Source organism: Neopelma chrysocephalum, unplaced genomic scaffold (genome assembly GCF_003984885.1).
Source record: "Neopelma chrysocephalum unplaced genomic scaffold, ASM398488v2 Primary Assembly neopelma1_274, whole genome shotgun sequence".
In the NCBI taxonomy this organism is placed as follows: Eukaryota; Metazoa; Chordata; class Aves; order Passeriformes; family Pipridae; genus Neopelma; species Neopelma chrysocephalum.
The window spans coordinates 1,762,068-1,784,691 of NW_020897936.1; the positions used below are offsets into that span (position 1 = coordinate 1,762,068).

Sequence of the window (22,624 nt, forward strand, 5' to 3'; positions counted from 1 at the left end):
TTAAACATTTTTTTCATTAGGATTGAAAAAACACATTTCAAAAAGCTACAATTCCAAGGTTTGTGTGCTGCTGTAATAGGGAACTGGATCTCATCAAGCAATGAGTAAGAGGCTTGAGTAGCAAAGGATCAGATTGTCTTTAAACATATTTATTATTAAAAAAATTAAGTCAAGTTTGACATAATCCAGCTACTCTTAAGATTTCAGTGAATCCATATGTCTCGATTAAAATGTTGATCAGCAATTATTATTGTATTTTACAGTGTCCCACAAAAACTCTTCAAGCAATTGTGACAGAAGTGAGGGGCAAGGTGCACAAACACACATTTGGGATGTTTAGTTTACAAGGCTCAGCCAAAATGGATGTGTGTAAAGGGATTAATATTTCCTGCTGTTTATAAAACATCAAAGGACCAACAAACATCTGTCAGACTTTGTTACTGACACACTTGCACTGTCAATGCAATAACCTGAACAGAGATTTAACTTAACAGTATTTACATTAATTACATTTGATTACTTGACAATTTTAAGCATCAACCACCAGTCAGTTAGAAAAGCACTGCAATCCTGTTTGCCAGATGGGAAACCAGAGTGTTTAAGGGTGAGGCTTTAAAAAGCACACAAAAACTCTGCTGCAAGACACCCTCAAAGCTGGACAGTGTCAGCAACTGCACAACCCCAAACCAGAGTTGTGCTCCCCAGCTCTTCCTTTCTCCATGAAAACCAAATGCCCCAGTGGAGCAGCTGTGGAAGGCAGTATTTTGGGCAGTGGCTGCAGTACTGCTGATCAGGTGGCTGAGATCCCTCCAGATGACCATCACTGCCAGATGTTCTGCTGCAGCAGTCTGTACTCTCACAGCATTCCCATGTTCCAAGCTCACAGTCCTTTATGCTCCACAATACCCTATTCTTGTCAGCACTTCTTTGGAGGTCTCAGCTCCCTCACCTCCTATGGCATTTAGCTTGTACAGGCTGATAGGATTGTCAGGGACATAAAACCCTCCTAATTTCCTGTTCTAACACCATCTCCATATTCTAACACAGACCATTCAAAGCAGTGCCCACCAGCACACGGCACCTTCATCACTCACACAAATCTTTCAGCATTTACAAGTTTCAACATAGAATTTCCCCTTAACCCACCCTTACAACATTTACTGTAACTTTATGGAACAAATGCAAGACTAGATTGTGCTTCCCCCCCAATCCTGTTTTAGTCCAGAGTAAGTGCTAAAAATGGGGTTTTGCAATTGTCTTAATTACAAAAGGTTTTCCCCAAGCCCTTATCATCTCTAACAGAATAGGCCTGGTGGAACAGTTGAATAATATATTATCACTTATGCTGTGATCTCCACCTGGAAGCTTAAAGAGAAACATGTTTTCTCAAGAAAAGCTGGTATTAGACACATTCAGCTGTGTTGCAAGGGCAGTGCTGTTCCTCTGCCCTGTATTGCTTTGTATCTCCTGAACTGAAGCTATTTCAGGTTCCACTGAAAATGCACAATAAATCTCTTGACTGAAGTGCTGGAAATTCAGGTGGCCCCAGTTCAGCTCCACGCTGTGCCCTCACACCATTTCCTTTGTATATTTATAAACTTGAAACCTTCAGAGGTCTTTCTTCCCAGAAGTCCTCAGAAAGCATTATAATCTCTTGGCCGGTGGAGAGCTGCCCTGATCCCAAATGTGCAGGCACGCTCACACCTTTGATGGACTTCATCCTGCAAAGCTTTTGTATCACTTTACCTTCACTAGGTAACTGGTGACTGGGCCCTAAATCATGCCCTATTTACTGCACACTGGTATCTCTTTGACCAATGTCACTGCAAGGATTTGGAGCTTTACCTGCCCACTTGTTGCTCCTCTGGCACAGGCCTTTGAAAACATCCCCCACTTGTGGATGTGTTGGGGGTTAGTCCATGGCCTGCTTGCCAACGGCCTCTCTGCTAGAATTTCACACTCCCTGCTTTGCTTCCTGCTCTGCTTTTGGGGCATTTTATTGACTCCACTCTGCCCCGCCAGCATTATCCATCTGCCTCAGGAGCAGGACCCAGACAGCACACGGAAAAGAAGAGGCAATGAATCCATCTGAACAGTAACCCCTCATATCAGACAGCACTGGAACACTTCAAAACCAGACTATTTCAGCTTCCAGGTGAAATATTTTTTTAGTCCCTTTCCTAGTATTCAATTCTTCAGCGACAGCAAAAAAGGAAGTGCTGTGGAAAGCTGTCCTTTTCCAATGAAATCTCAGTTCAAATGAAACTCCCCCTCTTTAGCACCAAACTGGGGGTAAAAAATCTCTGCTAATGTTTCAGCATGTCTAACTTTTGGAATGAAACTGAGCCAACCTAAGAGCTTACCATCATCCAAAGGGAACATTAACTCCCCTTCTTTCCCTTTCCTTCCCCTCTCTGGGTCCTCAGCTCACTGTTAATCTGGCAGGAAATTACTCCACCATAGGAAATGTGAATTAAGCCTTTACTAAACTAATCCAATCTGGCCAATTATGTTGACTGTGTTAGGTGTTGGTATTGCAGGACTTGATATATAGGCAGGGGATAATATTTAAAGTGTACCTTTCCCAACCATTCCATTCCATTGTTTGTCTGAACTCAAAGTCATTGAGACAATGGGTGGTGCTTTAGTTTCTCCCCAGCATTAAATCAATGCCACTCATCTGAATTTACAAGCAGCCTGGATTTGAACAACCAACATCCATGTTCCCCCCAGAAGTGTTCCACAGCTGTCCTCTGCTTTAGCAGGCTGTGTCAGGCACACTGTGACCACCAGGGGTAGACACTGGACACATATTCCAGGCAGTGACACAGGAATTCTGGTGCAATTTGTGCCAAGGGGAGGAACAGAAGGCTGCCTTCTATTCTGCTGAACCAAGACAGAGAGAAACAATCATTTGGTGCAGAGATTCTTTGATTGCTTTGAATGCTGAAAACAGAGGCAGGTTGTTGATGTGTTGTTGACTTCCCAGTATTGCAGTAACCAAAATCCTAAAGTACATGGGTAACTGAGTAGTCTCCCCAAAATATGCAGCAGAATAGAGAAATTGTGTACACCTTGGGCTGAAGAACAGAAATAACCTGTAAAAACTCCAATTTCTCCTCCTGATGTACATAAGGATGGCACGTCAGGAGAGTCAGCCCAAAACAGGAGCTGCTTAAGGTAGGTCTTGTTTTGATGCTACAAATCACTTGGTGGCAGTCCCACCCCGAATTCCAACTGCTCAGTTCCACCACTGACACCTCTCACTGGTGTTAAGCCACAAAATTCCTGATCTCATTCAGAGTTTGGTTCGATGGACAGTTGGATTTAGCCAACTGTCAGTAGCCCTGTGAGTACTTGCATATATTGTTATATTTGTTTTCCCAGACATGCATAGGGTTCTGAAATAGATAAGCTGCAACAGCATATCTGCCCTATTTACAGGTACAATTCACATTTAAAATTGTAAAGGTGCAAATAGAAAGGAAACAACTATTAGAGGCAGAACATGTAAGACATCTACAGAGCAAACTTGAAGAATTCACCCAAGTACTTCTGTTTATGACAAAAAATCATGTTATCTAAGTCTAAGAGAAAGTTTTAAAGAAAATCCTATGAGTTAAATATAAATGTGTATGACAGATTAGGCTTTTAAACTTTGTGAGTACAGATCACAGAGAGCAAATACTGGAGTAGAACATGATTCTCAAGTCTCTTGGCCTATTCAGGTGTCTCCATTCCACTCCCCATTCTCCATTCTTCCTTTGTTCTAAGCTCCTAAATCATTCAAATGTCTCTAGATCAGTCAGGCAGGTACCACAGAAATTACTGGAAGGAAAAGAGAGGCCATCCAGAATTTGTTACTCAGATAATCTAGAGTGTGTCAGTGCTACCAAAGACAGCTCTGTTTGCCCTTCATGCCAGTGGAAGCCTTGAATGTTTTAAAACATTTAATTCCCCTACAATGAAAATTGTCTTTTCTCCTATACCACCTCCCAGGAAGATTTTGTCTCATTAATGCTTTTGACAGTAAAAATATGTGGTCAAATTATTAAATATTTCGGTAGCCTTGCTTCCTGTTTTAGGTACTTCTTTCCATAAGCTGGGAAGGGAATCTTTAGAAAGCAGAAGCAATAGCAGAATGAACACCTGAGGAAAAGCCAAACACACAGAAAGATTTTACTCTAAAACATCACTCACTAAAGAAATCTGAACACATGGAAATTCACACCAAGTCCTCCAACACTCTGTACAAGTAAGAACTAACATGTGAATGATCATCACAGGGTGTTTTTTCAGCACTTCTAAAATGTCAGGCTTGGATCTACAGTTTGCCAAGCCTCTGATTTCCAGCTCTCTGCTCTGCCCTGACCATGCGAAGGAGATGATTTTAAACGGAGTATCCAGGCAGGAGGAGGGTGGGCAGGGAAGACAACAGCAGTAAAATACAAAGATTCATTCCCCCACCTTGTGGGTAACCACTGAAACAACAATTTACAGGAGCATCTCTTCATTTGCAACATACACACATATTCATCTATCAAATGTCACACACATTTCTGCTGCACTACAGTGGGTCAAACCTAAAAAAACCTTTCCAATTAACTCAGAGATGATTCAAGTAATATGCTCTGGTTTATTTTTTTAATTCCACAACAATTTAGAGAATATCTGCTCTTTTGGTGTTTGTCAGTAATCAGTTACTCAAGGCTGGTGTGCTCTGGTAAAGTGTGAAGAAGGTCTTAACAGTGTAATAAAATAAAAAAGTTAGCTGTTAAACTGTTAAAAGTTTCTCATCATCTTAAACTTGCATTTTCTCTTGGTTTTTGATTATATACCTTTGTGCTGCTTTTACTGGTAATTAATTAACCTGCAACAATTCTATGGCATTAGCTGCAGAAACCTTTCTGGATTCCTCACAGTTGAATGTCACAGGTCTGGAAAAATCAAGGCTACATTTCTTTCCAGCAGGGAAAAGGAAAGCACAGCCAGAGCTGAGGATGACAAACGGCAGAGGAGGCTTTATAAGCACAACACAGTCCTCATGCATCAACCAAGCCAAGGGCAGATTCAGGGCCACATTTATCAGGACCTGCAGAGCTCAGTGATTTACCTATAAAGCTTTGATTACATGGGAGAGGAAAGCAAGTCTTACCTGCTGGGGCCATGTCTGGAGTCCCTGGGAGCTCACTGCATTACAGGATACAAGCAGTTTCCACATTTGTCAAGTCTTTGCTTTGGACAAGTGTTTTCCAGACTGAACATCTCTGCTGTGCTCATCTCTGAGCAGCAGCAGAGTCCAGGAGCAGTGTGGGCACACACAGAACAGGAACTGGAGGGGGGGCATTTTCCCAACACAGAGCATTCCCAGGGTTCCAGCTGCTGTCTCCAGGAAAGTGCCTGGGAAAGGCTCTGCCTCGCTGACTGAAATCCAAACAAAAATTTCTCTCCCTTGTTAAAATCCAACACGATTACTGTGTTCAAGTACTGCAAGTTGCCTTCAGAACCAGATGAGATATTTTCCCAGTTACTGATGTAAAGGGAATTTGTAGCAGGATACCAACTTAGCTTTTTACTCAGTTTTTTCTACCTCCTTTTTTGACCATTTTATAGATTTGTCACCATCTTGCTTTCACCTTCCTTCACTCCCAACCCACCATGGGAATATTAGAGGGTTCCTCCCCTCTCCCTTGCCTCCCCTGGCCCCAATGCAATCTGAAGATTAGATCAGAACAGATAATGAACAATCTCACTCCATAATAAATAACAAAGAATATAAAATATTTTCAAATATTTTTTGCTTGTTGACCTACAGGAAGGGTGAGGATACAATGAACTGAATCAAGTTTTAAATTCACACTTTCAACAGGTCAACTTTTTCCTTTCTAGAATTATTTCTCCTTTCATACTTCAGCTCTTGTCCCCCACACAGTTGAGGTGACTGGACTAAGCTTCCACCACAGCTGCTGACAAACATCTTGAAAAATTCCAAACAGGAACAAATGGCAGCACAGAGATAATAAATGCTGAAGTCTGGAGATCTGTGTATTTGCATCACTGTTACTTGGTGATTATGCAAATGAGATCCATAATCCAAGAGAGGGAATTGCATTAGGATCATTAGTTTACTAAAGAATATTCATTCACCTGGATTTTATTTTAAAATTTTATTTTAGAGCTAGATGTCTAATCAACTTCCCTCCCCTTCAACCTGGCACCACGTGTTTAAGTGGGAACTGCCCTCTCCCTCCAAAGCCTACCTTTGTCCAGGAAACTTTATTAAAGAGATTAAAGCTTTGATTTTTCCAATAGAACTTGAAGTTGTGTATGTTGATTCTCAAATCCCTCCACTTGTTGCTTATACTAAAACTCCTCTTGAAGTGGTCAGTCCACTGGCATCTATTCCAAATTAAGTCTTCACACTCAGGTTTCACTACATGTGACTTTATAAGCTGTTGAAAGAATTATTTTGTCAAACAGATACTGGTTTCAAAAGGTTTCACAAGTCAGTTTACACTTTTAAAATTCAATCCTTTTTATTTTATTTTTAAATACTCTGAGTGACCCGAGACACCCTTATATAAATAATCCTTATTGTCAACCCAAACCCAAAATTAGGATACACCTACTGTAATCACTGTGTTACTCCACTAAAACAAAGCTTATTTACTGCCAGCAATTAAATAAGAACACTGGTACCTTGATTGTTAAGCTGAATTACCTAATTGATCTCCTCCTTCAACTTCACAATTAAGCCCCTCTAAAACTATTTATTCTCTTACTACTAAAACACTCCCTATTCTGTGCCCACAATAAACCAAACAATCTTCCACACTCTGCAAATTGTGAGAAAATGGCTCAATGTGATGGTGAAAGGTGTGAAGTTGTTTTGATGCACAGACTTTTAAGTTGTCACAGGAAACACAGAATCTCATATTTCGGGTGTTCTCCTTTGGTTTTGGGGAGAGAGGGAGGCATTTGAGATTCCTCATTATGACAGAATCCCAGAAAAGCTGGGCTTGGAAGAGCTCTCCTGACACTGCACAGGTTCATGTTGCCTCAGGCTGCCAACATCTCCAAGGATGGATATTCCACAGTCTGAGGGGGTCTCAGGGTGTTGTGGAGGGGTGGTGACTGGTGATGGTACTTGTTTCCTTAACATTTCACTTCAGTAGTTTTAAGTGGGTAGCTGTTTGTAATTCTGTAGAAAATGACTGGTGGTAGTCAACAAACACAGGGCCATTTTAAGAGGAAAAAAGTCTAAATAAAATCCAATGATAATTCCCATTGAAGAGATCCTAAAAATCCCCTTAAACAGTTCACAGAGAAATGGACCAAGCTCATGTAAGGAATTAGTAAAGAAGTCGACTGCATTTTCAAAATACAACATTTCAGCATGTCAAGATTTATTTTTCTCCAGATTGGGCAGAAATCCAATGAAAATTATCAAAATAAAAAGCTCCTTAAAAAAAAGCCCACAGTAGAGTGGAATTGATAGCACCATCCTATGAAGAACCATATCCATTAACTATTTCCAAAGTTCTCATGTCATTGTCTTTATTTCAAAGCATTAAATGGTTCTAAAAACATAAGCAAAAGCATACTAACATGTTTTTCAATGAACAGTTTGATTTGATTACAATTTTTCTGCTAGTGTCCTTTTAAATGGTTACTGGGGATAGATCTACACTGAGGAAGGGCAGAACGTTCTTCACCCATGGAGCAAGGACTGGGAATGTTTCAGAAAGGAGGTTAAAATTTTCAGCTCAAGCAAGAGCCTGAGAAAACAGTCCCAAGGACTAAACATTCCTCCATGCCTTGTAAAAAGAAATGCTTCTCAAGAGCTGGAGAACCCTGTGATGATCCAGAAAGCAAGGGAGCAACTGAAGCAAAGAAAGGACCCAGCCTGACCTACATGCTTGGAGTTTAATCTAATTAACACTAATTTTACTGTGTTGATGTTCAGTAAAACAAGGCTTTTGAGACAGCAAAAACTTCTGGGAGCTCATGGTAAGGCAGGAAGATCTCAACAGTTTGGCCAACTTGGTGCGCTCAGTAATACCGAAAAACTCCAGAGCTTCATGGAAGCACAAAATCTCAAAGGTGTGGAAAAACACTTTGTTGCCAGACAGAAAAAAAAAGGAAAGAAAGAAAGAAAGAAGAAAAAAAAGGGTAAAATCTTTGAAAAAGCTCTTAACTTTGCATCATAGCACCTAGTTGAAATTCACCACTCAAGACTGACTGAAAATGTACTCTTATCCTCTTACCCCTACAGATCAGCTACACAGGATTTGATTCTGCAGTTGTTCTTATGCTGGACATCTAGCTAAGGAGTAGACAAGAGACCCTCCCTGTCCCTTAACTCCCTCAGCCAGCACTTCCAGAAAATATACCAGCTTAAGGAAAAGAATGGACAAGGAACAGGGAAAAAAGTTGCCCAAGTCAGAGAGCAAAGGCTCGGTAGAGTCACAAGTGCTTGCAGCTGGAGAGGAGGCAGCTGGGCCAAAAGCTGCTTCAAAACCAGAAGCAAAGGCAGAAAGACACGTGGTAAAATGGAATGGGACACTTGAGGAAAGCACTGGAAACCTACTGTCCCAAACATCCATCTTCATTTAAGCAAGAAATGGGATTGCCCTCTCATGTCCTCGTGAGTGCTTGATTCACATGGGAAAGGAGGTCAGTCCTCACTTCAGCTGGGGCTCACCCACCAGTTCAAGCTCAGGTAGCAACCCACACTGTAAAGAGTGAATTTCAAAATAAAACTACTGCTTCTTCAGACTGCTTTAAGTAGGAAGTGACTTCTTCATACCTAATCACAGAAAAGAAAATATCTACTGGTTACAATTCAAGTCAGAAAGTTGACCAAAAAAACTGAATTGAGCAGAAGACTGGAGTCAGAAACGTGTCTTCAGAACTGTTTTAAGCTCCAATTCTCCACCTAAAAATAGGCACGTGGTACTGTCTAGACATGCACAGACTAAAGTGAAATCTATTTTCAAGTGTGAGTTAAGAGGCAGCACACATCCAAGTGTCCCTGAGATGCCAGAAGACAAGATGCAAGAAATGCTGAGCTGTACAAAGCTCTCCTGCAGCACACTGGGACTCCAGCTATTATTTCATGGTGTCAGTGACATGTGGCAAACCAACAGCATTTAACACACTTGAGAAGCAACAACACTTCAAACTAGAGCACAAATACTTGCATATAAAAATTTATTGTCTTTCTTTTATACATGGGCTTAAAATACATACAACCCAGACAGGTAATTTATTTAATGTTTGAGCAGAGCTTTGTAGAAAACAGGTGATAGCACAGAATTAAAGGCTGTACCACATTTTTTCTCATGTAGCAAACTGGATTAATAGCCATGTGCATACAACAGCAATAAAATCATGTCTGCAGTGCTCCCTAAAACTTCTGTGTTTGGCAGCTGAAAAATGCCTTCAGCTTTCTAATTTTGGTGAGCTCACAGGTACAGGTTAAAAGTGCATTTATAGAATCCACCAGCCCTTAAGTATAAAGAGAGTTTGAAAATCCAGGCCTGGTTCTCCTGTTTACTCCACTTACTGAATAGATCTATGCAAAAATATTGTCATTTTTATTCATCAAGTTCATATATATATATAGCTATTATCTAGCACAAAATGAAATTAAAAAAAACAGAAATTATTCTTCCCAAGTGAAGAAAGGGTAAATTTTCATGAGTAAGTATTCACAAGGACACTGATTATCTTATTCAAGAGACTGACAGCAGGAGTTCTTAGTTCACTGATCACTGAACTCAAAACCTGCCTGACTCTGTTACTTCTGTTTGTGCCTCGTGTTAAGAGTGGAACTTGTCCCAGTGAAGCTCCTGGGATTATTCAGACCACTAAGAACCAGACATGTACTTGGTGTTTAAATATTGTGCTGAACTGAATGCTAACAGTCCTCAGGAAGAGAAACTGCAACAAAAATGTTGTGTCAGAAGTGGGTTTTAACTTAATGAGATCCTTTCTTCCAGTGGGGTGACCACACATCGGAATAGGGAAGTTAATTACTTTGATTTGAGCTTTGACATCCAATGGTAAACTCAGTGTGCTGCTCCTCCTGGAGAAGTCTGTAAGCTACAGTGATACAACCAAAGCCATGTACATGCACATGACAGGTGAAGAATATTTCCATTTTTAAAGTGCATATTTTCATTTACAGTGTGACAACATTCCCAAGTAAGCATTTCCAGACAACAAGAGCCTATTTCGTTCATATATACTCATTCTTATGTTCTCCCAATGCAGCATTTTCTAATACTAAACAGACAGGGATGAAATTATAGTGGGTATATTGTGCACACTTCTTTCTTAATTTAAGGAGAATGCTGCCTAAAATAGAAGGATTTTTTAATTAGTTTCAGTCATTAACAGAAGTACTTCATTTTGCAAAACACTAGAACCTCAAGCACTACAGCCTGTCTGTAAACCATAAACTTATAGTGCAAATAAGATAACCACTTTATTGCAGAATCCATTTCCCTGACATAAAAAAAGGGCAGAAAATAAAACTTCAGAGTGGAAAAACATTTTATCAAAAATCGTACATTTTGTACTTAAATGCACATTTTAGAATAAGGAAATCCACTGTTTCCCACAGAAACTGAAGTGTTAATGGTTGTTAACTCTGAAAGAAGACCTCAGGCATTTTATCTTTATTTTTTGCCCAGTGCTTCCATGTTGCTTCTAATCAATTTTAGGGAGACAACTGCACCCCAAAGGTCAGACCCTACAAATCCTACCATTATCAAGACACTTGTGGTTTCTTCAACTGCAACGATGCTCTTTTCACCAGCTTCTGCTGATTTCTTGTTGCCTGGGCTTCCTGAATGGCACCACAAATCCACTGTAAAACAACGAGAAACAGAAAATTAAAGCCCAATCTGCAGTTTTCTTCCATAAGATGCTACTAAAACAGTTAATTCAAGAAGCATTAAAATCTGCAAACACACAGGTTAGTTTAAGTTAGTTAAAAAGAAATAAATTAAGAAAAAGCTTCAGCGATATTGTCAATCCACTCTGGATTTTCTAGTAACATTAATGATGTTATTCACAATTAGGTAAACCCTGCTCAGGCAGCACCCCAAGACAAGTGATCTCCTTTCAAACAGGTACACAATTGACATTTCCAATAATTATCTGCTCTGGAGGCTTTCAAAGGCAGGTCATTAAAACAGCAGGCAGGAGCCCCTTGTCCAGTGAGCCCACTGGGAACTCCAGCCTGTCCCAGTAACACCCACACTGTGAACCAGCAGTCAACATTTTAACAGCCATTCCACCTCAGGAATATCCTCTAACACACACCTAAGGATGCATTCCTTCTGTCTTGGCTGAATTTTCAGTATTATGGGATCAAAGGGCTTTAATAAATATACTGGTCAATCACTGCAACCTACTGGACCCATTAATTGGCACAGGTCAGCTTTTGACATGCTCTGTTCCTCTTGCTACACATTATTTTTAGCAAAAGTTTGAATGCCATAAGAATAAGGCCTTTTGAGAAAAATATAATATCAGATCAAATGAATCAATGTTTTTTGGTTCTAAAATGGATAGAAAACTACTGAGAGCCTCCAACTATTACATTTAGTCTGAGGCAAAGAGCTCCAGAAGAGGACTCTGTTCAGGCCAAACAAGCATGAGGTTTGCATTATCTGTAAAGCTCAGAGAACACAACAATTAAAAGAAGTTATAAATGACAGGAGGCACTTTTGATAATATTTACAATGAAAAACACTTTCAATCTGGATAGTTAGTTGAAATTCAGAAAGGATGAATTAAAATAGAACCTAACAATAGTTCTATAATTAGAAACAACAAAGCAGTGCAACTAAACCAGCCATTTTTATTGAATTCCCAAATACAAACAGTTAGTTAAAAAACCCACATCTCAACTGCCTAACATTAAACACAATGTGCATTATGCATAAAATGTGTATACACAATATTAACATATCTCTAGTCTGAGAAAATTAATGTCAGTGTAACATGTAAATGCCAAGGGGGGGGAACTCAAACCAAACTACGCCCTGGGGTAGTTCAGATGGTCACTCTGATTTCAACTGAGTAATTCCAGAATTTACCAAAACCTGAAGTGTTTGAAAGGCTTGTGAGGGCTTTTTTTTAATCCATAATTTCAACAGAAGTAAAACTCATTTACACAACAAGGAATATTCAAGAATAAGTTAAGCTGGATGGACAAACAACACGCATCATTTCAAACAGTTATGGGTTCCTGATAACTCCTGGAGGCTGGGAAAAGATTCAGAGCACTGAAAAAGGACAAACATACACCCCTTGTCTGTTCTTTGGGGGAGACAGAACAAGAAGCTGCAGAGATGTTTAACATGATGTTAAAGACATTTATTTCATGTGCATATCAAGGACAGCGCTCTCCAGAGAAGGGACAGTTATTTCTGAAGCAAACTCTTCCTATCAATGGCATCAATGTTAAAAAAGGAGATGCAAGATCAAGGGTACTACTGATAAACTCAAGAAACAGAAATCCACAGAGGGACAATGGGTAGTGCTGCACTTGAGAACACAAAAATCCATTTTCAATGCACAGATACCATCATAAACATGAGAAAAGGAATGTGCAGTTAGAAAATAACACCAAAAAAGGTAATCAAAGACAAGGAAGTGTCCTTCTAGTGTGGCTCACGTGTTTTGTACAGTGTTCCAGCTCTGGCCAGGCCACTGAGACACAGACAAGCTAAAAGGATTTCAATTACTTAGCTCCATGTGTGATTTGGAAAACAGGCCGTAAGAAAAAGCTGAAGGAACTTTTTCAGACAAGACACAGTAAAGAAATAATATAGAGTCTTCCAGTAGATAAATTACCTCAAAATTACAGCAATTTTTTTCCTTCCCAGTCTAACCCCTCCTTTTAGAAGGCTTGATCAATTCAACAGCAGCGATCTGGCCCTGATTCTGATCCCAGCTGCTGACTTGCCCTTACTGGAGCTACAATTTCAGTTGTACTTCCAAGATACTGTGGATCCAACTGATCTCACTTCTGGTATCAAGGAGAATTCCTCTCCCATTACCTGATAAAATACCACAGTAGGACACAAGGTTTCCAAGGTAAATTTTTCTCTTGTTGAAGCACCCTGGAGTTCATATAAACTGATAGATCAGCTTGAATGAGTTACCTACGAGATCCAACACCCCCAGAACAAGAGCTCATGAACAGATCAGCCTCCCCAGCACCAACAGGAACAAACAGTTAGAGATAAAGGGGAGAAAAACCAGGTGTGGGGAGGGAGGAATCTAATTAAGCCTTTTCATACAAGGTCCATTTACTGGCTTAACCCAGTGACCTTGGAATAATGAGGACACAGCAGAACTGAGAGGTATGTTGAATCTTAGAGACAACAGGGAATCTAATACAACCTAGTACTTCAGATATTGGAAATATTTTCCTTTAATGAGCTTTAACATAAAAAACCTAAGACTGTGCAACTTCACTCTTAAATTATTACTGCATAATAATTGCATAATTGCACTATTTGGCCTATCTTGCCTCATCATTCTCCTGGTTTAACTCCTTTTTTCAACATGAAACTATGAGAAATGGTTCTATAAGGGGTCTCTGAACATTGCCATCTTTTTACATGCTGAGTTCAACAGCTGTTAACAACATCATAAGGAAAGAAGAAGAATGGGGGGGGAAAAAAAAGAATATACCCTTGCTGTCGTTTCGTCCTGAAGCTGAACTGTCTTTACACATTCATGACCTGTACTGTCCTTTCTGTGGAACATCCTTTGATCCTGCTGCAGAGGGGAACAAAAAAGTGCTTCAGATGACTCACAAAACAAGAATGCAGAATCTGATACTTAAATGGCTTGAATGTCAACTTCAGGTTAGATTTAAACGTGGTCTCTGTCCAACCCAATTTGTACTTTCAAGTAATTTTACATAAATCCTGTCATATAGTCCCTTAGAAGTTAGAACCATAAATAAGTTAAGAGCATGTTTGGATGTCTAACTAGTGTTAAATAGAAGGAAGTTTAAGTGCTTTTCTTACCAAAACAGTTAATTTTAAAATATTTCCTGCATAGGAAGGGCAGCGTGTGAATTCTTCAAATAAGTGATCCCACTCTATTGTTAAATGGCCCAGGATTTCCACTTCTTTCACATAAATCACTCTCCTGTTCAGAAAAACAAAAAAGTTAATACTCAATTTGTCCCTGGGACTAGAACTTCGCTGGAAAAGCAAAATAAAACATTTGTTTAAGAAGGCATTGTCTATGACAATTAAAAGTGGACCTCACAGTGGACCTGTATTTCCTTAATACATTCTCAGACAATCACTTTGTCTTTAGAACTTGATGATTCTTGTGGGGCCCTTCCAGCTCAGCATATTCTGTGATTCTGTGATATATCTGGAGGTGCAAATAACTAAATCACCCAACTCTCCTTCACTGACACTGCTGCAGCAGGAATTTTGAGGTGTCCTTGTAAAACACACATGGTCTTACTAGGGATGAGCCTATCTCATACATCCAGGGAAGGTGGAAATTGGTGACATATGAGATGTCGAGGTCAGAATCCTTTTCCATCATCCAAATGTATTTAGGAAGTTTTGAGTCCCCAAACTGTGCAGCCAAGACTGGCGACAGCCTGAATTTTAAAAATTGTCTGATGAGTGAAATATTGATTTTCATGCTGCTACAAAAGCTTAAAAGTTCATTTAGAATATCCTGTAATTAACAAGATTGTAAATATGTGCATTATCAAACTGTTGGCTTGACTGTTAACACTTACCACAAGGTAATTTGAAAAATTAAAAGCAAAGAGAAAAAAAAGAACATTTCCGTCCCAGTACGATGAAAGGATCACTGATCTCAGAGTAAACTGTTTTCCCAAATTAGTATCCAGCATTGACATCATAATTAAATTACATTTTCCATAAAGGAAACAGAATAAAATATTTTTAAAATCAAGAAAGAAGTAGATAAGGAAGGTACATATGCAGAGAACAGCAATCAATTTAGACTCAGCCAGATGTCTAATCCCCAAGCTGAACTCATGCCAAGCCCTTAGAAAGCCTTCAAAACTTAATACCTGTTGGTAACAATCAGATTTGCTCTTCTGCCCCTTGGAATTGCACAGTGGTATCGATACATCTCTTTTTCCAGCTTTTTGATGTGCAATTTCTGAAACAGAAACAATTTTGGGGTTGTACAAAGAAAATTCAAAGTGGTGCCTTCAATTCCAAAGCCTTTCAAAAAGCTACCTCACTGCAGCAGTAGTTTAAAGGCAGGCTCAGGGTGAGTCACTGAGAGGTCTGATCTGTTCCCCTCCCAGGTGGAACACTGACACTGCAGGGTCAGACTATTTCTTCAGCTTTAATTTCCTTTCTGTGCTAATAATTGTTTAGCAATGTTCATTCTGCTGCACCCCACACTGCAGACTTGATTCCAGAGGGAAAATCCTGCAACAGTACCTTTAAAAGGAGGCAGCACATGACCCAGATTCTTAGAAAGAAACTATCAAGATGCAAACTCTCCATGCACCTCAAGCTCAGGTTCTGAAGCACTGGACAGATGTGCCTATTCCACATCCAAAGTGTGAGGGTAGACAGAAATGCAGATTAAATTACTCATCATGTTTTGCTTAGGCAACTACAACTCAAGTGACAAACTGACTATAGAAAAAGGTTTGAAATAAAGTACTGAAGTACCCCTAGGATTTTTTTTGGCAGTTACTAAACTTTTTTTTTGTATTTCATCTTCTGTTCATGCAGTTTAACTGAAGTTTCTGAGCACATGTTTACATTCCATCAACACAGACCAGCACTGAACAGTCTCACAGTCATCCCTCCATCAGACTCACAATAATACTGGATTAAAGGCAACAAGATTCACACAGAGACACATGAATGTATTTGTGGGAAAGGAATATACATCAAAACATCACGTAGAGAAAGACAAAAGTCTGAAATTAATAATGATAAAACCCAGCCTCAAAGTGAGTATGAGAAGAAATCTGTGCCAACTACTGGTTCTCCTCAAGTGCAAAAAATCCTGACAAAACACACATTCCACTTGTAAATAATGTTTAATTAGTAAAAATTAGCAAGGTAGTTACATAGGTATAATACAATGCATGTTAGCTTTGTACCCTCCAAGTCAATACAACCACCTGTTTTATCATACAATATATTTTCATGAGAAATGTGAAGTTTCTTTGTAGGAAGATGAGGGCACACAAGGAAGAAAGCCTGGATGCAGAATGCTTGCACTTCAGATCAACATCTAGCAAGTGCCTGCAACTGGATGCCCCAAAATGGGTTTGATATTCTTCACAGCAAGGTAAGATGACTTTCAGTTCATTTTACAGCTGTTACTGTGGAATTCAGCCTCTGTATAACAGTAACATCCTCAAGTTGTTTCTGACAAACTAGGAAGAACAAACTGAAGAGGAAGGACTAAAAATTGAGTACGTTTTTAGCTATTTCTTGTAAACATAAATTTCCTTCTGTATTTCCACAGTTGGACCCATAAAACTGATAAGATGACAACAGGAGTTCCACTTGACTCCACATTTATCTAAGGTCAACCATACAGGCTAAGAACTCTACGTAGTTTAAGTAACCAAAATTGAAAGATCAGCTTACATAAGATTCAATTAAAAGAGGGTTCAACATTTCTTTATATCTGCATTTTATTTTCATATATTTACAAGTTCAACAAATGTCTTAAAGTATCATCATGTATCACAAACGATCCAAAAATCCTTTAAGACCAAAAGTGAATGAATATTCAAGACTGAGATCAACAGCACAGCTTTTTGCTGGACTAGCTCTCTAGTGATATGAAATTTTGAAATACATTTTAATACAGCATTTTTCAGCAATCAAAACCATAGGGTTGACACCTTCTATAAAAAAATATCCCTTTCTGACCATCTTAAAAATTTCTGAAACTGTACAATGTACATGAAAGGGACAAAAATATGCCAGCAAGACTCCTTATCTCAAAGTGGCTTCAAAACATTAGAACAAAGATGGCAGGACATTACTAAAACGAAAATATGAACTCCCATTTTACACCTGAACCACAGTTGTTTCAAAAACAAGCGAAAAATTTAAGAAATAGAAAACCCACCAGCATATGAAGACTGGAACTCAAAGGCTGCAATCTATATTCTAAACCCTTTTGTTGAACATGAAGAAATTAGACATGCCACATATTTAAACAGATTTATTCATAAGCATGTTTCTCTATTCAGGCTCAAAGCTTTGGAGAGAAAGCCTGTTTCTCATCACTTCAGAACCAATCCCGGTAGTATTTTTAGATTTTCCATGCAATATGTTACTAAAGGAAGAGTTCCCTCTGGGGGCTGTGCCTGCAAGATGCAGTATTTCCCAGAGCTATTCCCAATCCACCTGATAGATGCCAGCACAGTGGTGGGGCCATTATGGAAAAAGGGGGCTGCACTTGATGGAAATCACTCCAGGATCTGCACACTCTTAAAATTCAGACATCTTTCTCAAAAGCTGTTCTTTTTATGAGCACACCAGAGCACTTTGAAGAAGTTAAGTCATTCTTATTTTCCATGGCAGTGAAAGAACCAGTGCAGATTTCCCCAGCAGAACAGGGAGGCAACCAGAAATAGAATCTGCAGCTCCCTGCATAGGCTGTGCTCGCTCTCTGCCACACAACAGCCTCACCACCCTGCCTCAATTATTCATGAGGTGTTCTACATTCTTTATAAAGCTTTAACTGGGAAATGAAACTAAGTCCTGCCACAGGCAGTGAATAATGGATGAGTGCACCGTGTCAGCCCTGCAGAGCTGGGGAGCGCAGCCTCCTCCCGCAGCACGGCAAAGCCCACCAGGACAAAGGCCCTGTCACCCCTTCCAGCACATCCCCTCAGCTGCAAACACTCCTCACACAGGGATTAAAGCTCAGGAGAACTGGAGAACAGTTCTAGAGCTGCCCTGTTTGTCCTGTGAGTTCTGCAGCTCTGCTGTGCATCCATGTTTAACCAAACACAGCGTCCTGCCCGGTCCCTCTGCACGAGCCCGCAGGGTGTCCAGTGTGACCTGCCAGGTCCTGCATGGGCTGAGCACATCCCTCCACAGCCCACATCCATCAGATCAGCACTCCCGGGAAAAGGAGCTGTGGAAACAACTTTACCAATCTACTCCATCTGGATCCTGTCCTCATTCTGCACCTTAAAACCCACTTACCAGTGGAAAAAAGTAACTTGTCTTTTAAGAAGCTCCTCCCAAGACGAGCTCTAATGCCTACCAGTGTCTGTATTTCACACACAACTATTTAAATTACACATTTTTTTCATCCAAGCACTGGATTGAGGCATCCACTGCTTCAGGTAACCTTGCAAAGTTTCAGCCTTGGAAGCACATGTTTATTTTAAAGGGACATATGCGTTAGATGTAGTTAAAATAGATGAGAGGGTGGGGATTCTGGTTAAACTACTTGTTACATGGGATCAAAACTGCATCCAAAAATAAACAGCACTTGTACCTATTGTGATTAAACTCGTAAATGCACATAAAACTGACTCTCTGACCCATTTTTCTGTTAAATACCCTATTTCCTATGAAGACACTGTCCCCTCTTGCTTCTAATTTACATTAGAAAAAAAAACCTTCCCAACACTCACCTCTAGTATAATAACCAATTAAAATAATTTAATAATTTAAATAATTAAAATAATTGATTAAAAAAACTCCCTGTATTCAACTAAGTGACTTCCTGAAAGAAACAAACTATATCTAGTGAACTATACAGAGTTAGTTTCCTGGTTAGTATACAATTCCAATCTGCACCATTTAGATCTAAGAAAAATATAAATACCAGATGTGCAAGAACTGCATAATATCCAGTTTTCAGTGTTCATTGTGCCACCTTTTCCTTTTTTTCTAGATGTAAAAAATATAGTGAAAAAAATAAAAAAAACTCAAGAAGACAAAATGTGACCTGCTCAGTATATTACAACTTAATCACACTTAATCAGTTTAAAAAGAAAAAAAAAAAATCACTAAATGCTTTTTTAAACAATTTTGAATTGACCACTAAATACTAAAAAAGGCATTGGCGGCAGAGATGTTTCTGTTCAACATTTTTTCCCATCTGACAGGCAAAAAATTTGCTCTGACAACTTGTTAAGCTTGGCTTGCTCATTTCTAAGATGCTGTATTAGTAACAAAATTTATGGCACCACTTAATTTAGAAATAGATATACAGATATATATTTATTTTTTAAAATATATCTATGCGTTTGTGTGCGTTAAAGTTCATGTTAACAGCTGAAATTATGAAATTATTGAATAATAGTGAATAGCAAATCCCCAAAAGATTCCATGAATGAAATCCAGAGTCCACTAAGCTGCTGCATGTTTTAATTGAGAAATGTTCATAAAGAAGTAGCAATAATAATTTGAAGGCCTAGTGGGTGATAGGATGTAAAGCTGACAGGCCCACAGCATAGCACAGAAACCACAGGTACAAGTTTTCTCAGCATTTAAATGCAAACAGTATTTCTAGATCATGGAATCAGAAGCACTTTCACAGAAGTCAATTCCATTCGACGTCACTATTTTACATTTTGCACAAAATGTTGCTTTCTGCCTCATTCCACAGCCCTGGCTCTACCAGAATGCTAATAAATAAATAAATGAACTCAGGATCTAACCTACCATAGTTTTTTTCCCAAGTGCCTTCTGTTGTTGCCATTCATAAGGAGCTAAGCATCCTTAGAAAAACAAATATACGGGAAACAAACTCTCCCCGTTTCTCCCATCTTCTTCACTCATCTAATCTTACTAAAGATGGTCATTCAAGTTTGTTTTCTTAGCCTGGACAATATGAAACACTGTTTTATTCAACTGCTACACAGAAAAGATATGGATGAAGGGGAGAGGACATGTTAAATGCAATCATGCCCTTAATCTAAATATTTAAGGCAGATAAAAGACCATGACAGAAATAGAGAAGAAACATGTAAAATGTTTACTCCATTAGTCCAGTTCTTGCTGCGTGTGCCAGGAGAGAAGGAGAAAGAAAAGAAACATTAGAAATACAGCAGGAAATAAAGATTAAAAGACCACCTAGAAGCAAGAAGCAAATATGCAAGTTTTGGTCTTCATATGTTAATGTGGACAGTTATTTTACTCTTTTAGCAACAAAATAAGCATTTTAAGGTAAGTTTTAAGAGCATGAAGCCTGAAATACAAATTAACCAGATTCTGACTATCCAGGACTGGAAAACTAATGTTATTCCTGCTCCATATGTCAGCCCCATCCATCTGAGGGAGCAGGCTAAGAGTCCACACAATGCCTGTAGCTATGACAGATTGCTATTATGAACAGCATAAGGAAAAACCAAAAAAAGTGGTATTTTGAGAATTCATGCAGTTTTTTCAACTGCTGATACGACCAAACCATTCAAGCTCTATTAATCTTTTTTAAAAGTTGCTTAGTTTGTAAACCAACCTCAGCTCTGTTATTATGCCAAAAATTAGAACTGAGTATCAGAACGGTTTTGTTTCCAGATATTCAAATCTTAATCCTAATAATTCTTCATCCCACTACCCCCTTCCAGAGCATGAGATAAGTGATTGCAGACCATAAAACAGCAATGCTGCAGTTTCCTTTCTGCATTCAGCTTACTCCAAGCACTGGGCTTTCTCTGCTGTCCAGGTTTGCCTTATGGAACAGGTCGGGGCAAATTTTTCCTACAGTTAATGACTGCCACACATCCCTGGCAGCTTGTTTACAACTTCTCTTTATGGAACCTTGAGGGTTAGAGAGTTTTAGCTGTATTTACAAAGCAAGCCATACCTCAAATAAATCATAGCCCTCAGCTTCCACCCTGTTGTAGGGCCGGATGATGCCGTCCTCCCGGATGAGCCGTGGGGGACGGAGGTTGGACACTTCTTCAGTGGGTTCTGCCACCCTGCCATGGACAGTGCAACAGTATTCTGGTCAACTGAACACAGTTCTGAGTTTCCCCAATGTATCACTTGCCACATATCCCACTGACACTTCCTGGGCACCCTCCAGATGCAAAGACACACAGCTAATAATAAATCAAAAGTAGCATCAGCCAATTAAAGAGCTACAGAACAATTTGGAGAAGTTTACTCCCAACTGCAGATAATTTACTGAGGGTTCTCAAGTATATTAAACACACTACCTAAAGGCGCCCTCAAAACACAAGAAGTTCCTGCTGACCAAATTTCTAACTGGGAATTTTTACTCTGAAAATTTCAATGGTCTAATATTTTACAGTAAGTTTAAATGACATTTAGGTGTTTGCACTCAATAATACACAAAAGTAAAATTTACACAACATCTTTAAATTACTTTCCCATCAGGGGAGGGAGTAAAAGGAGAAAAGTGATTAGTTATTGTCTACCTGAACTACAACACTGAAGCAGCAATTTCCAGATCATTATAAAAGACATTCATTATGGGCTACAAGACATTTCTCAACCTCACAAATCTTCCTGCATATTGTACTTAACACAAGTAATTGTCTGGCACTACTGGACCAGTTTACCCCCCGGTACCCAACATAAGGGGAGTTTAACCCTGCCCCTTGCCCCTGTACCTCTGGATGCCCTGGAAGGTGCTGCTGGCCATGTCCACGATGCCTCCAGTCGGCCGGGCCACCACTCCCACCAGCCCCTTCCCAATCCCTTTGAAGAATCCAGCTGCTCCTTCTTTTTTAGCCCCTTTAAAAGAAAGGTAATAAAAAACCAAAATAGTTTTAGTGACCTTGAAGACATGAAGCACAGAATTAAGCCATTGCTGCTCCAGGCTGCACTAAGGAGTGGTTTGTATTTAAACAGCCCACAGCCACTGACTCCATACAATCCACCCGGACAAAAAGTTGTCCATGGAAAGTCACACATTGCTCCCTGGTCTGTTCAGACACATCACTGTTCACTAAACACCTCCCCAGGCTCCAAAGGCAGCAGAACTGAGATGTTCACAAGATTCTCCCTCTCACACTTTCAGCCTGGACTGTAGGCCCATAGATCAGTTCTTACAGGCTGACAGTAAAAAATATCCTGAGGATAGTCAGATGCACAAATATAATGGAAGATAACTACTTCTATATGAAAATTACATGTCTCTGGTGATACATAACTATGGAAGAGCCAAAAGAGGGTTTAGAAAACATGTGTGTTCATCCACCAATGAGACAAGGACTACACACCAAAGTATCACCCAAAAGCTGTAAAATACAACACTGACTCCCAACACTGAAATCTCTGTGACTTAGAGATTAGTAAGAGGCATTTTATCTTGGATAATTTTCATTATCTATCATACTGATAAATTAACAGGAATAAATACTGATTTCAGTCATAAAACCAAATTTCCTTTTTAAGATTTTTCCAACCTTTGGAGTCCCAAAAAATTTTAATTTATTTTATTATTTTTAGTATCTTTATTCTGGCTTTAAACAATAAATTGGGTACTACAGCACCCCTAACAAAATACATCATGAGCACAAACCATTCCTTAACTCATACAAAGGTTGAAAAGGTGGTAAGCCAATAATAAAGATATTTGAGGAAATCATCGTATAATTAGAAATATAAAT

At 39.3% G+C, this 22,624-nt stretch overlaps 1 protein-coding gene across 5 annotated transcripts in view; it reads right to left on the minus strand.

Annotated features, from left to right (window-relative positions):
- Positions 1–6,162: 6,162 nt before the first annotated feature.
- VPS13C (vacuolar protein sorting 13 homolog C) overlaps positions 6,163–22,624 on the minus strand; it is an 87,856-nt gene continuing 71,394 nt past the window's right edge. For 3 of the 5 annotated variants that reach the window (XM_027704430.1, XM_027704429.1, XM_027704426.1), the window contains 6 exons: positions 21,623–21,746; positions 20,851–20,965; positions 15,101–15,192; positions 14,061–14,184; positions 13,720–13,806; positions 9,197–10,876 (listed from right to left, as the gene is read on the minus strand). In XM_027704430.1, the coding sequence (XP_027560231.1) occupies positions 10,778–10,876; positions 13,720–13,806; positions 14,061–14,184; positions 15,101–15,192; positions 20,851–20,965; positions 21,623–21,746 (641 nt within the window). In that variant the 3' untranslated portion in view covers positions 9,197–10,777. Of the gene's footprint in view, positions 6,453–9,196; positions 10,877–13,719; positions 13,807–14,060; positions 14,185–15,100; positions 15,193–16,688; positions 20,043–20,850; positions 20,966–21,622; positions 21,747–22,624 lie in introns of those variants that run through there. The other 2 variants (XM_027704428.1, XM_027704431.1) reach the window with 2 other exon arrangements.